This window comes from Thyridium curvatum (assembly GCF_004353045.1).
Source record: "Thyridium curvatum strain D216 chromosome Unknown NODE_89_length_163435_cov_79.615573, whole genome shotgun sequence".
NCBI lineage: Eukaryota > Fungi > Ascomycota > Sordariomycetes > Thyridiales > Thyridiaceae > Thyridium > Thyridium curvatum.
Window position 1 is genome coordinate 21602 of NW_022156844.1, and position 11305 is coordinate 32906.

Consider the following 11305-nt stretch of genomic DNA (forward strand, 5'->3'; position numbering starts at 1 on the left):
GGCCCCGCCGCACCGGGCCGCATCTCGGTGACAGCTGTCTGTGTTGCATCGCGCCGCCCGCCAGTGCAGTGGATCCACCCGACGACGGCCGCGGCGCGGCGTCTTGCGGGCCGGCAGATCACGGGCTGATCCTCTCGCATGCATACCACACGGCCGGAACGCGTGTTTGGCATTTCACAAAGACACGGGGCACAAAGGACATTCCATTCCAACGCAAAACAACAACAGTTCGATTTATTTTTTTTGTTTGCAAGATTGGCGTGAGACATTTTAGGGAAGGGCCGCGAAATGCAACACGGGGGTGGTATTTGGCGTCGGGCCGCGTGTTGTGCGTGCGTTATCCCAGATGCACCCTCGTGCCCTTTTATTTGGGAAGAATGCAAGATAGATCCCATGCGATATTTATAAGTACTTACTCTCTATTCTTGGATAATGAAGAATGGCAATTCTCATAGGTACGATTCCGTCCATGCTGTAATTTCCCATCTGCCAATCCATTCCTTCGCGTTCCTTCGTAGCCAGCCACGCCGCCTCGTGTCGACGCAGCGCCTCAGTGAAGCCTCAGAGCACACAAGACTCGGCTCCCTTCAGCACTTCAGCCATAAGGGCGCCTCCAACGACCAGCCCATACCAAAACCGCACAGATTCCCGTCACAACCGCAGTAGGCAGCGCGATCCGGCCCTGCCGCCGTAAGAGGCATACATCCCTCCTCCACTCCGCAGGTATCTGTACTTCCCATCACCATTCTCCAGTCTCAGGCGCTCTCTCCCTCTCTCTAACCGCACGCCCCCTCATGACACGTTCCTGCCCGAGCAAAGTACCCTTTGGAAAAGCAGCTAAAAGTGAGACATTCCCTCAAGCCACCGAACATGCCCCCTGCGCGGGACCAATCACCGTCGGAGCGCAAGACCCACCCTCGTAATTTGTGGTTATGTCTCTCGCTTGCCCACTGGGGCGCCTGTAAGGGAAAAGACGTCACCGTAGCATTCCAGTCGTAGAAATACACACGCGGCGAGTCATTCCTCTCCGCCTGGGACGTGTACCTTCCACGGCTTGTCATGACTACTGTCCCCTCCTCGGCAAGCCATCCGTCCTCTTCTCGCAGGGTATGTGAATCAGGTGCGAGAGACAGCAGCTGAGTCGACACGACCTGAGGAAGTATCCGAGTCGCATCTCTCTCCATGTAGGTATCCATAGGGAGGCTGGGGGCGCGCCGGAGTGGACGAACTATCGTCATAAGTCTGGCAAGATCTCATCATCAGATAATCAGGTCTTTGCCTTTCCTGTTCCCATGGAACACACGGCATGATATCAAAGTGATGTGCGCGCGCGGGCCAAAAAAACGCACAGATGCCATGCAAAATCCTTTTGACAGGTCAGGTCGGGCCACCTCCAGCCCTAATGCAACGGGATTGCCGGGAGACGGGGGGAGCCAGCGCTTTTGCTTGCGCCGCCCTTCCCTTCCCTTTCCCCGCCAGGAATCTCGCGTGGTGCCCTTGTCAAGCGTCAAGGAAAGCCCGCCCGCGGGCGCCCGCTCGTTACCTAAACCCCCCTACCCTTCCTTCTCCGAAGAACGGCCTGGGGCTGTCATGCAAGGTACCGAGCGACTGGAATGTGACAGAGAAGGGAAAAAAAAGACAAGTGGCTGGGCATGCGGCCTAACGACCGGACTGACCGTGTACCGGCCAGACTAGCGTCTGTGTGTGAAAAGGACGCTTTCCATCATGAACTTTTTGAGTTGCTGAAGCCTCGTCGCCGTAGTAGTGTCCACGGCCCTTCCCTTGACCTCTCGCATCGGACTCTCACTCCGGCCGTTTCTTGTCTCCGGCCCTGATCTCGATATGAGTCATGAGGGCTTGACTCGAGTGAGCAAGCATCTTCCGAACCGAAAGCCAAAAAGCGTTGCCATCCGGCCAGGCTCGATCCGCTGGGATCACGGATGTGTCCAGTGCCATGGTCTCTTGGCGAAACACTATAGCCCAATTTCCCTTCCAGCGTCTCCGGGCCGGAGCGTAGAGGACTGAGCCAGGTGACCGTCTCATGACAAAGAGACTCCCAAGCACTCGCCTCGTATCGCGTTGGATGTATAGGAGGGGGAGGGTCCGTCAGCTACGGCGAGCTTGTTTCCAGCGGCCTTTTCAGCTGAAAGGCCCCCCTAAGGACCACCTCCAGCGGGTAGACTGCCCTGACCTGGCGCTGACCGAGGTAAGGGGGTGTACTCCCAGTGTCTGGCCCCCAAGAGAGAGCCCCAGGCTGTGCCGGCTGGACATGACCAAGCAGCACAGGCAGAAACTCTAAAAGGTCCTCGGGACGGGTCGACTCTTCCAAATACACTTTCGGGGTGGGAACCAGAGTTGCACCCTAGGTATCTCTCTTCCCTTCCCTCATGATGCCATCCTTGGAAGTACCGACCCTGTTCTCTCTCTCCGAAGGTAGGCTCGCACCGCCCGCGCGACGGGTCTTTTCCTTTCTCTGCCCATCCTTCCCCTCCCGATCTCATCGAGCAACACGGCCAACTAGCGAGGAGGAGAAAGAAGGGTAACTGGAGCCGGACTGGATCCTCCTCCCACCCTTCCCTCATAGGCTCAAATCTGAGACTCTGGGTCGGCGACCTAACCCCCGTTTCGTCCAATGGGGCCGGGAATGGCGTGACCTTTACACCTTTGCCCGCTGTCCATCCGCCTCCTTCCCCTTCTTCTTTGCGACTGACAATGCCCGAGCCCACCCCCTCAACCGTCGCCGGCCTTCACCGTCCGATCTTCGATTGGGTGGGATGGTGTAGGTGCGGAGGGGCAAAAGTGGACAAAGGGCAGAGGGTAGAGAGCACGGGTGTGCCAGCGTGACTGGTCCTTGGTCTCTTCTGCCCAGAAAAAGAAAGGGCGCCGTCCACCGCTCGGGGCCGTCTAGGGCTAGGGAAGAGCAGAAACTCGTTCGAGTATGGGAGGAGAGGGGAGGAGTAAAAAGGAGCGGCCCGTCAGGCATGGCAGCTGCAGCGATGATGCCAGTTCGCGCGCCTCCCGGTCTTTTTCCCAAGACCAGAGAACCCTGCTCACCACGCACAAGCGATGGCACTACCATCACTCACTAAAAAGTTTTCCCATGTTCATTTTTGTAGCCTCAGCGGTTGGGAAGGGAGGAGAGAAGGAGAGAAGAGAGAGAGACGTCGTTTCACCTCCGCAGAGCCTCCAGATCACATGACAAGCCAAACAGACCGGTGAATAAGCAATTAAAAAAAGCAAGAAAAGCGAAAAGGTGTGTGTGCTCATGCATGCAGGGCCGATAGTTCTTTCAGCTCCGGAGTGCAGGAGGGCTGGTCTAACACCCGCACACCCGTCCGCGCTTTCAGCTACAGAGAGAGTCAGCTGGGATGCGACGCTGCTGCATCCCCCAACGCTGTTGCATACAGCATGCGCATGTAGGTGGTTCTACACAGCCTCTCCCAACCAGTAGCAGACCACGGATACGGACAGGGTAGAAAAAACCAATAGCGTCATCGCCCCTTCTCCTCCCATGCGACCCAGCAGGGCGGGCACGCCGAACACTTTAGGGCAGGTTATGGTTGAGCAAGCCAGTGTGTCTGTCGACGGGCCATCGCCCGCTGTTCGGAGCGGGGAGTGGGCGAAAGGGAAAATGACCTAAGAAGAGTGGGAAGAAGAGGAGAGACGGCAGCAGGCGGCGGCGGCCCATGCTACCAAGCAAGTTAGGAAGACCAACACTTGGGACCTAGCCTACTTAGTGGGAAAAGAAAGAGGAGGGAAAGCAATCCTTTGTTTCCACACACCCCTTTCTCACTTTTGGGACTACTTCTTCCCCTCTTGCCCGCACAGGTGTACCATACTGTCAGAGTTCACATAGGCGAGCGCCGTTTGCAAATAGCTATCAGCACATACGCCACACACACACACTATGTGAAGAATCCTAAAGAAGGAGGGTGTGGAGTCTTCTCGGAGCCAAAGCCGGAGGCTTTGGGGGGGTCAGCAGGTGTAAAATAGGAGCGCGAGATAGTTGCGAGCAACACACCCTTCTCCACGTATCTATCACCCGTAGACAGATTCTCAGATCAGACGAACGAGGGGAAGAGCACCGCACAAAAGGGCTAGGAGGGCTAATGCCCTCGCTGGTGATGTTGGTTCTAAGTAGACGGTGGCCCCCTGAGTCCCCATTCTCCGATTGGATCGCCACATTCCAGTCCCGGACGTGGGAGGGGTCAGCATGGGTACTTACCACCTATGCATCGAGCTCACCCCCCTTCTGGCTGGAATGTGAGAAAGAGGGGAAACAGAGGAAGCGAAGAGGAGGGGGGGTGGGAGTGGGAGGGCAGGACCGCAAGCGGGTGGGGTGTGGGAGCCGGGTCCTTGCCCCTAAGGCAGAGAGGGCCGCAACGCATCCGTCTTTTCGTTCGACTCGTGCTGCAGGTACCGCACGTTGTATGGAGTCAGGTGACGGCATCCGCCCTCGGCCGCCCGCCTGACAGAGTTAACCTTGGCTGAGACATTTGCGTCAACAAGCCTCGCTGGCGTGCGAGTCGCGGCCCGCTCTGCAGCTCAGGACCGCCGCGCCAGATCCGGCCCCGGGGGGGTAGTAGTCGTGCGCCGAGAAGGAAAAAAAAGTCCAGCAGGTGAATAAGTATGACTGCACCTGGTTAGCGAGAATGGAAAGAGAGAGAAGAAAAAAAGTGCCAAGAAAACGGGGAATAAGGACAAACCCAGACAAACAAGTTCGAGTGTGGAGGGGCAGAAGGTTTGCTCGTGTCGAACGAGGGGCATCCTAGCCAACCCTCCCACCCGTACGGCTCCAACCGGCGCACCTAATGCATGTCCCTCCTCCCAGACCAACGCCTGGTGCGGTAGCGAACGCTTACGACGCTGGGAGACTGTTCTGTTCTCTTTCGTAGTAGCGTGTGAGTCCACGAACTGGTTCCAAGCTCGAGTGTGCTGCTCGCCATGGTCCGCCATCGTAACACGGCTGTCCTAGAACCGACATCCTTCGGGCTTCCCTCTTCGCTCGTGTAGAAATTAGCATCACATCAGGCCAAGTCCTCTCCCAAAGGGTATTGATGACGGGAAAGATGAACAGTTGAACAATGAGTTGTATGAAATGCTCTATGATTTTGGACGAGGAAGCACCAGCATCCCAAGATGTAGTAGCTGCCGCTTCCCCCTCCCGAGTGACGAACTCAATACAGGCCCCTTCCCATGAAGTGAACTCGCGCTAGGGAAAACGACTCGCTTGGCCCAGTCAAAGAAGCAAATCTGCAAGACAAAAAGACAAAAACAATACCAGGGCTGCGTCTCCATATTAGAACGAAGATAATGATATCAAAGTACAAAAGCAAGTGTTGCCGTGAGGCTTTCCATTCTTTCCCGAGAACAAGAACAATATAAAAGAGGGATAGCTGTACGCCAAATAATAAGAAGGAAGAGGTAATCGCGAGATCGGTGTCTAAAACATATAGACTGAATGGCACGCGCAGAGTAAAAAGCGGTGTGGCGTCTGAAATGTATGTATCGAGAAAAGTTGCGGGAAGTGCGATGCAATGAACCCTGTAGCGATAGTGATATGCATGTGGAGGAAACCCCACGATGCGTGCAGCAGCAGAAACAAAACTCTGAGAGGAAAAGCATCTTGAACAAGAACAAGAGAGACCCATGAGGTATAGCATCTCTACCAGGCAAAAGACCTCCCAATGATTCAACCCGTCGCAGCCCAATACCGCTTTTGAGCATTCCATTGTTTGAAAAACCCATCGAGATGCCAGATCTCGATCCCTGAATGCGCCGGATATCGCCTGCTTGCGCCGAGTGCAAGCGCCGAGTAAAGAATGAAGAAAGTAGAGCGCATCTTGAGCGGCCACAGTGCCGGAAAGCCGTTTAACAATTACTGTAGTGTGAGGCGGAAAGACGCGCAGACAATTCGAGAACAAGTAACCGGGATGGCCAGATAGGGTTATTCGATCAAGCCGACACCTGGCGCGCGAAGACTCCAAAACGGGGGGGAAAGTAAGCAGGGTGTGTCCTTGGGATTCCCTTCCTTCCTCTATTCCAGTCTCATCGACATTGGCCACGACCACTACCCTCGACGATTCAGACGTCCCAGCATGCTCGAATCGATGTCATTGCCGCCGCCAGGTGGTGGATGGTCCATCAGGTTTCCGAGGCTCATCGGATGGCTGGAGCTGGAAGCGCTCGCGGGGGCAGCGCCTCCAGGGCTGTTGCGCCTCGAAGTCGGCGTCCTCTCCGGCTCGTACTGGAACGAGTGATAACTCGCAGGCGGAGTGTTGCTGGGAGCCGACGCCGGAGAACGGCGTCGAGGATCTCTAGGGTCCTCTTCGTACGGATGAGGCGGGGGAAGACGCATCCCGGGTTCGTCCTCAGCTGGCCGGGGTCTTCGCCTCGCGGTTTGGCCCCTATCGTCCGGATGCCCATAATAGGCACCGCCAGTCGGTGACGGGAGAGCGTAGTCCTGTTGGGATCCGGCCGGCGCGGGGCGTCCGTACCCAGGCTGTGGAGGACCGCCCGCTTGATGAGAGCCGGGGAGCGGCTGCCCAAAGGCACCGTACAAAGGGGTTCCAGGGGGAACACCTCCGGGAAGCGCCGAGACTGGAATGAAAGCCGTCGAAGCTGATGACGACACAGGCTGGAAAACGCAGTCGTTCCCTGTCTTCTTGCAGTTTGTGCACTTTCCTTCTGGGGTGTTCGCATAGCCACTGCATCGGATCTGTTGCCGTCAAGTCAGCACACTACAACCTATTTTCATCAAATCTCACTGCTCAGCGGTACGAGTCGACTGACCTTTCGCTTCCTGCAGTATCTGCAGGCTATTGAGGTTCTTTGCCTCGGGGCGGCTTGTGGAGGAGGAGGTCCTGCGGGCGCTCCTCGATAGTCCGCCGCGTAAGCCGCATACCCAGGTCCGGGCGGCCCCTGGTGAGGGGGGTAACCGTTGTAAGGGTGGTACTGCTCTTGTCCATACGGAGGTCGCTGTTGGCCTCCATGTTGGCTTAGGTGATAGTCTCGCGACTCGCTGCCGTACGCGGGACGCTGATCGGCGAGTGCATGGAAGGGTGGTAGATAGGTGCCCCCCGAAGGAGGCTGGTAACCGTTGGGATTGCTAGGTGACCCAGAATACTGCGTCCGAGATGTTGATTCCGGGGGAGGATAGCGGCTGGAGGGGGGCCCATAGGAGCCGTCGTTAATGGATGGGAGCGTCATGCCTGTCGCCATTGGGATGGGTGGTAGTTGGTAACTCTTGGGTCGTTCCTCTGCCTCTGAAGGTGGGGGATACTGGGTTTCTTCCTCGCTATCGATGTTCGGAAGTCCTTTGCCACGGGGGTCTTCTGCCATGCTCTGGCGGCGAACAGCAAAAGGCGCCAGTGTCTGATGTCTCTTGCCCTGCTACGCTGCGCTTGTTGGCTGTTGCAGTTCAGAGATGGAGATCGTCAACGTTGGTTGTGTGTGCTTTTTTGGAGAATTATTGGCGGCAAGAATTATTCCCAGGCAGCACCCCGCATAATAATGCAACAAATGGTGAAGGGTGGGAGGGCCGCTGGATCCGGCGCGCCTTTAATAGCCTGTCTCTCCGCGAGCGCAAACCCAGAGAGCCGGAAGTACCTACGCTGCTGCAAGGAGGTGGGGATCAGCTAGCAGCGGGCGGGAACTGCCTTGGTTCGAGTGCGCAAGGTTTGGTCGACACAAAAATTTGCGGGTGAGCGCCGTCGGTAACGTAGCGGGACCTGCAGGTCCAGGTACAAAGAATGCCGCTAGAGATCAGGAACGCTCGAGTAATCTCAGCGCTGAATTCCAGAGGCTGGTCGGAGTGTCAAGCTTAGGAGGGGGTTCTGAAGAAAATGGGTAAATCTCTTGAGGGAGAGCGGATTGTGGGAGGAATGCAAGGAACAGATGGGAGAAATTGGGACGACCAGCGGGTCCTGGCCGAAGGGACGAGTTTGACTGGAATGCGCCCACAAGCGAAGCCGTGCGTGCCCGCAAAGATCAGTCTGATCCTCTTTTCGTGTCCTCGGGAGTTCCCTTGATCGCGGATCTGTGGCTTAAGTTAGATGCTGCTTGCTACCTTTTGGCTGGAATGCAAGAAGACGTAGAGAACAAGGCAGACAAGAGGTTTGTGACGAGTGATCTGACGAGGTATCGAGTTGGTACGTCAAAGGGGGGCGTGTAAACTCTGTCCAGGACGTAAGAGTCAGGGACGAGCAAGTCACTGACTCTTCCCTCTGTCCACCCCCCTTCGAAGTAGACCGACTGTCTTCGATTTCTGAACCCACTTTCGGTTCCTTGCCAAATAGACCTTAGACCTCGTGTATACCTTGGTCGTTGAGTAGGTAGATAGGTGCTCATCACACATCATAGCTCCCACTTGGGCGTCATGGTGGGTGAGTCAGCAGGTATTGCTGAAGGGGACAGTTGACAACAACAATCCGAGTGCAACTCAAGAGACCGGCTCACGGTTCTTCTTCTCTCACTTACGTCGACACGTGAAGCATGATCAACGTTGACAGTGCATAAGCCAGGCTGAGTTTGGCGGCATGGACCGCACGACACGAGCAACTGGTCGACTCAGGCCTACGACGTCTCGGTTTGGGGGAGAGGCAGGCGAGGCAGAGGATGAAAGGGAAAGCTTCATGTTGAATACATCGGGCGAAGACAAGAAGAGGCGAATAGCCAGAAAGAAGCACAGACATGTACGTACCTTTGATGTGAAGAGGGTTTCTTGAGCTGTGGGCTTGTTTCGACAAGGCAGAGAGATGATGTAGTGGACAGAAGAGATAAAAGTACTGCAGAGGAAAGGAAGTCTGTTCTAGGATTGTGTCAGCGCCTGATTTATGTGGGCGTCTGAGGCCAGGTAGGTTGAGCCAGTACGATGGGAAAATCAGGTAAACCACTGGATTCATGCACAGAAAAGCGCCCTTGCCAGGCGAGCCAGGGTACAGTCGGTAGCTAGCTGACGAAGGGTAGAAGAGAAGGGAAAGGGAAGGGGGGTGTGGGTGGAGAGAGAGAGAGATGGCCTTCCTTGACGTCTAGGGTCTTGGTGGAGGTGTGCCAGGGCTCAAGGGGATCGGTGGTAACGGATGGGGTCACCAGGGTACGTACCGACGGTGTTTTTCCCGTTTAGACTGGTACCACACGGAAGGGAGCGGCGGGTGGAGCAAGAGTCTCTTTGGAATCGACAAGGCCCTCCTTGTCTCTGCAAGGATATTTGCGCGTGCAGTGGCTTCGTGGGAGGGGCCCCCTTTGCAGCGCTCGGGTGGCTCGCGCCTAAGATGGAACGCCGTCAGAACCCACCACAGCGGCACCTGCCCGGCTGCAGAAATGGCCGCAGGAAAGTCGACGCCAAATGTGTCCCGCCTTTATTCGCCCGCTGTCGCCTCTGGCCGCCGACAGAACCAGCTCTTGCCAGGCGCTAGCTTCGTCCTTAGCTGCTGGGTCACCACCGCCGTGCCTTAGCGCCAAGCCAGCACACTGCAAGTGATGTAGTGGTTTTTGTTCGCGACAGATCGATCCCCTTTTGTGGCTTGGAACTGGAACTCCAACAAGGCCGAGAGGGGGTCAGCGCGTACGGCTCTTTGTTGTGCACTTTCGCAATTGCTGCTGATGATGCTGCTGGCTGTAGTTTCCCGCTCTGGTCGCAGGTCATGCCACGGCGCGGGATCTGCACCCTCTATTTCTCAAACTCCCGCCTTTGGGAACGCGGGAGAGGGTAAATGTGGGAATTGTGTCAAAATAGGCGACGGGAAGATCTGCAACAGACCCGGTTGCACACAGCTGTTTGTGTGCCGTCTGACGGACTCGTCGGTCTGGTTGATTCTGTACTCTCGCGTCAGCACATGGGTTCAAAAGCGGAAGGTTGTCCGAGCAGTCGAAGCGAACTGCTCAACATGGTTTGGATTCTCTGCTCAATCGACGGGCTGCCAACCTACACAGGCAAGGACTGCGCTTGGTGGTTCTATGCACTCTGCTGCGACTTGGCTGGTACTGCTGCGTTCGTCAAATCGTTGAGTGGTGGCCTTGAAAGCGACGAGGATTTCTACGTGGTCTTATAGGCGGCTGTAAGGACTGGCGATTTGTGTTTGCGACCAACAGTCGAGAGTATTTGAGAGTATTTCGCAGTCTCTGAGCTCGCGATGCTGTATTACTTCGGACACTGTACAGGACTCCACCTGCTCCAAGAAGGCAAGTTGTGCGGTTGTGCCAAGTAGTTCAGCTGCCCGAATATTTGTTTTGCGGCGACGAAGTGTGATTCCCAAGCAAATCGATGCGCTGGTTGTATTTGTCTCTTGCGAGAACTTTGAGCTGTGCGGAAGGGTCCGAAGCGGCCGGACTTGGTTCGTGAGCGTAGTAGGGATCACAAGGGCCCGGCCCTGCTGTTGACTGTTGGTTTGCAGCAACACCACGAACCGAGAGTATCTGGAGCCACTCGCTGCGGATGTTGGGAGGAGTGAGAAAGATCAAGAACAAAGGACCAAACACGAAAGCAGGCGGTGGTGCATGGGGTTCCAAGAACTAATTATGGGCTTCCGAGGTACCCACTACCGTGGCAGGAACAGGAACGGTGGCCAAGAAGGATGGTCCCGGTGCATACGTCCCGTGATATTGTTCCTGGAGACCTGGGCGGAGTCGGGTCCCTGCTTCTCGAGGTTCGAGGCGGCCGGGAATTCGGTGACTTGACACTACAGGACCTTGTCTGTGCTGCGCGTGTTCCTCGCCTCGGCGAGTCCCTTGTCTTCTGGTGCAATATCGCGGATACGTAATCGGTTCCTGCCGGGGGTGGACAAACGTATAGATATGTGATGTGTTGGCTCCGTCAAAAGTGACTTTCTCGCTTTATTTCTTTCCCGGCTTTTTCGGTCTCGCAAATGGCTGAAAATGTCACACGAACACAGGGGAAAAGAAGCAAAATGAAAAATGAAAGGAGATGAAGTGCCCTGCCGACAAATAACGCGCGCAACCAACCGGGAGATCGTCCTCTCCTAATGTAGGTACCATTCAAAAACAAATGAAGGAGGGGCGCAGACGAGACCTTTTATGAGCAAGGACGCCGTCATACGCAGCACCTGTGATCTCGAGTGTCTGTGGAGAAGACTCTTTCTGCAAGATCTTGGCTCGGGCTCCAAATCGGCTCATCGATGGGCTGTGCGCTGCGTAATATGTAAATGAGAACGGGTAGCAACGCAGCGCGACGGGGTCCGGACATCGAGGCAAGCAGCCAATGGTGAGGGTAGGTGTCGTTCCGAGGTGGTCATGCGCGACGGATGGGGGTGGGAGGAGCAACTAAGATAAACTGGTGTTGGGATGT

At 56.0% G+C, this 11305-nt stretch overlaps 1 protein-coding gene across 1 annotated transcript; it reads right to left on the reverse strand.

Moving 5' to 3' along the window:
- Positions 1–6070: 6070 nt before the first annotated feature.
- Positions 6071–7341, reverse strand: E0L32_010688 (uncharacterized protein; the record flags this gene model as incomplete). The annotated part of the gene is made up of 2 exons (XM_031133334.1): positions 6071–6718; positions 6793–7341. The coding sequence occupies 2 exons, from the start codon at positions 7339–7341 to the stop codon at positions 6071–6073; spliced, it is 1197 nt and encodes a 398-aa protein (XP_030989300.1).
- Positions 7342–11305: the final 3964 nt, after the last annotated feature.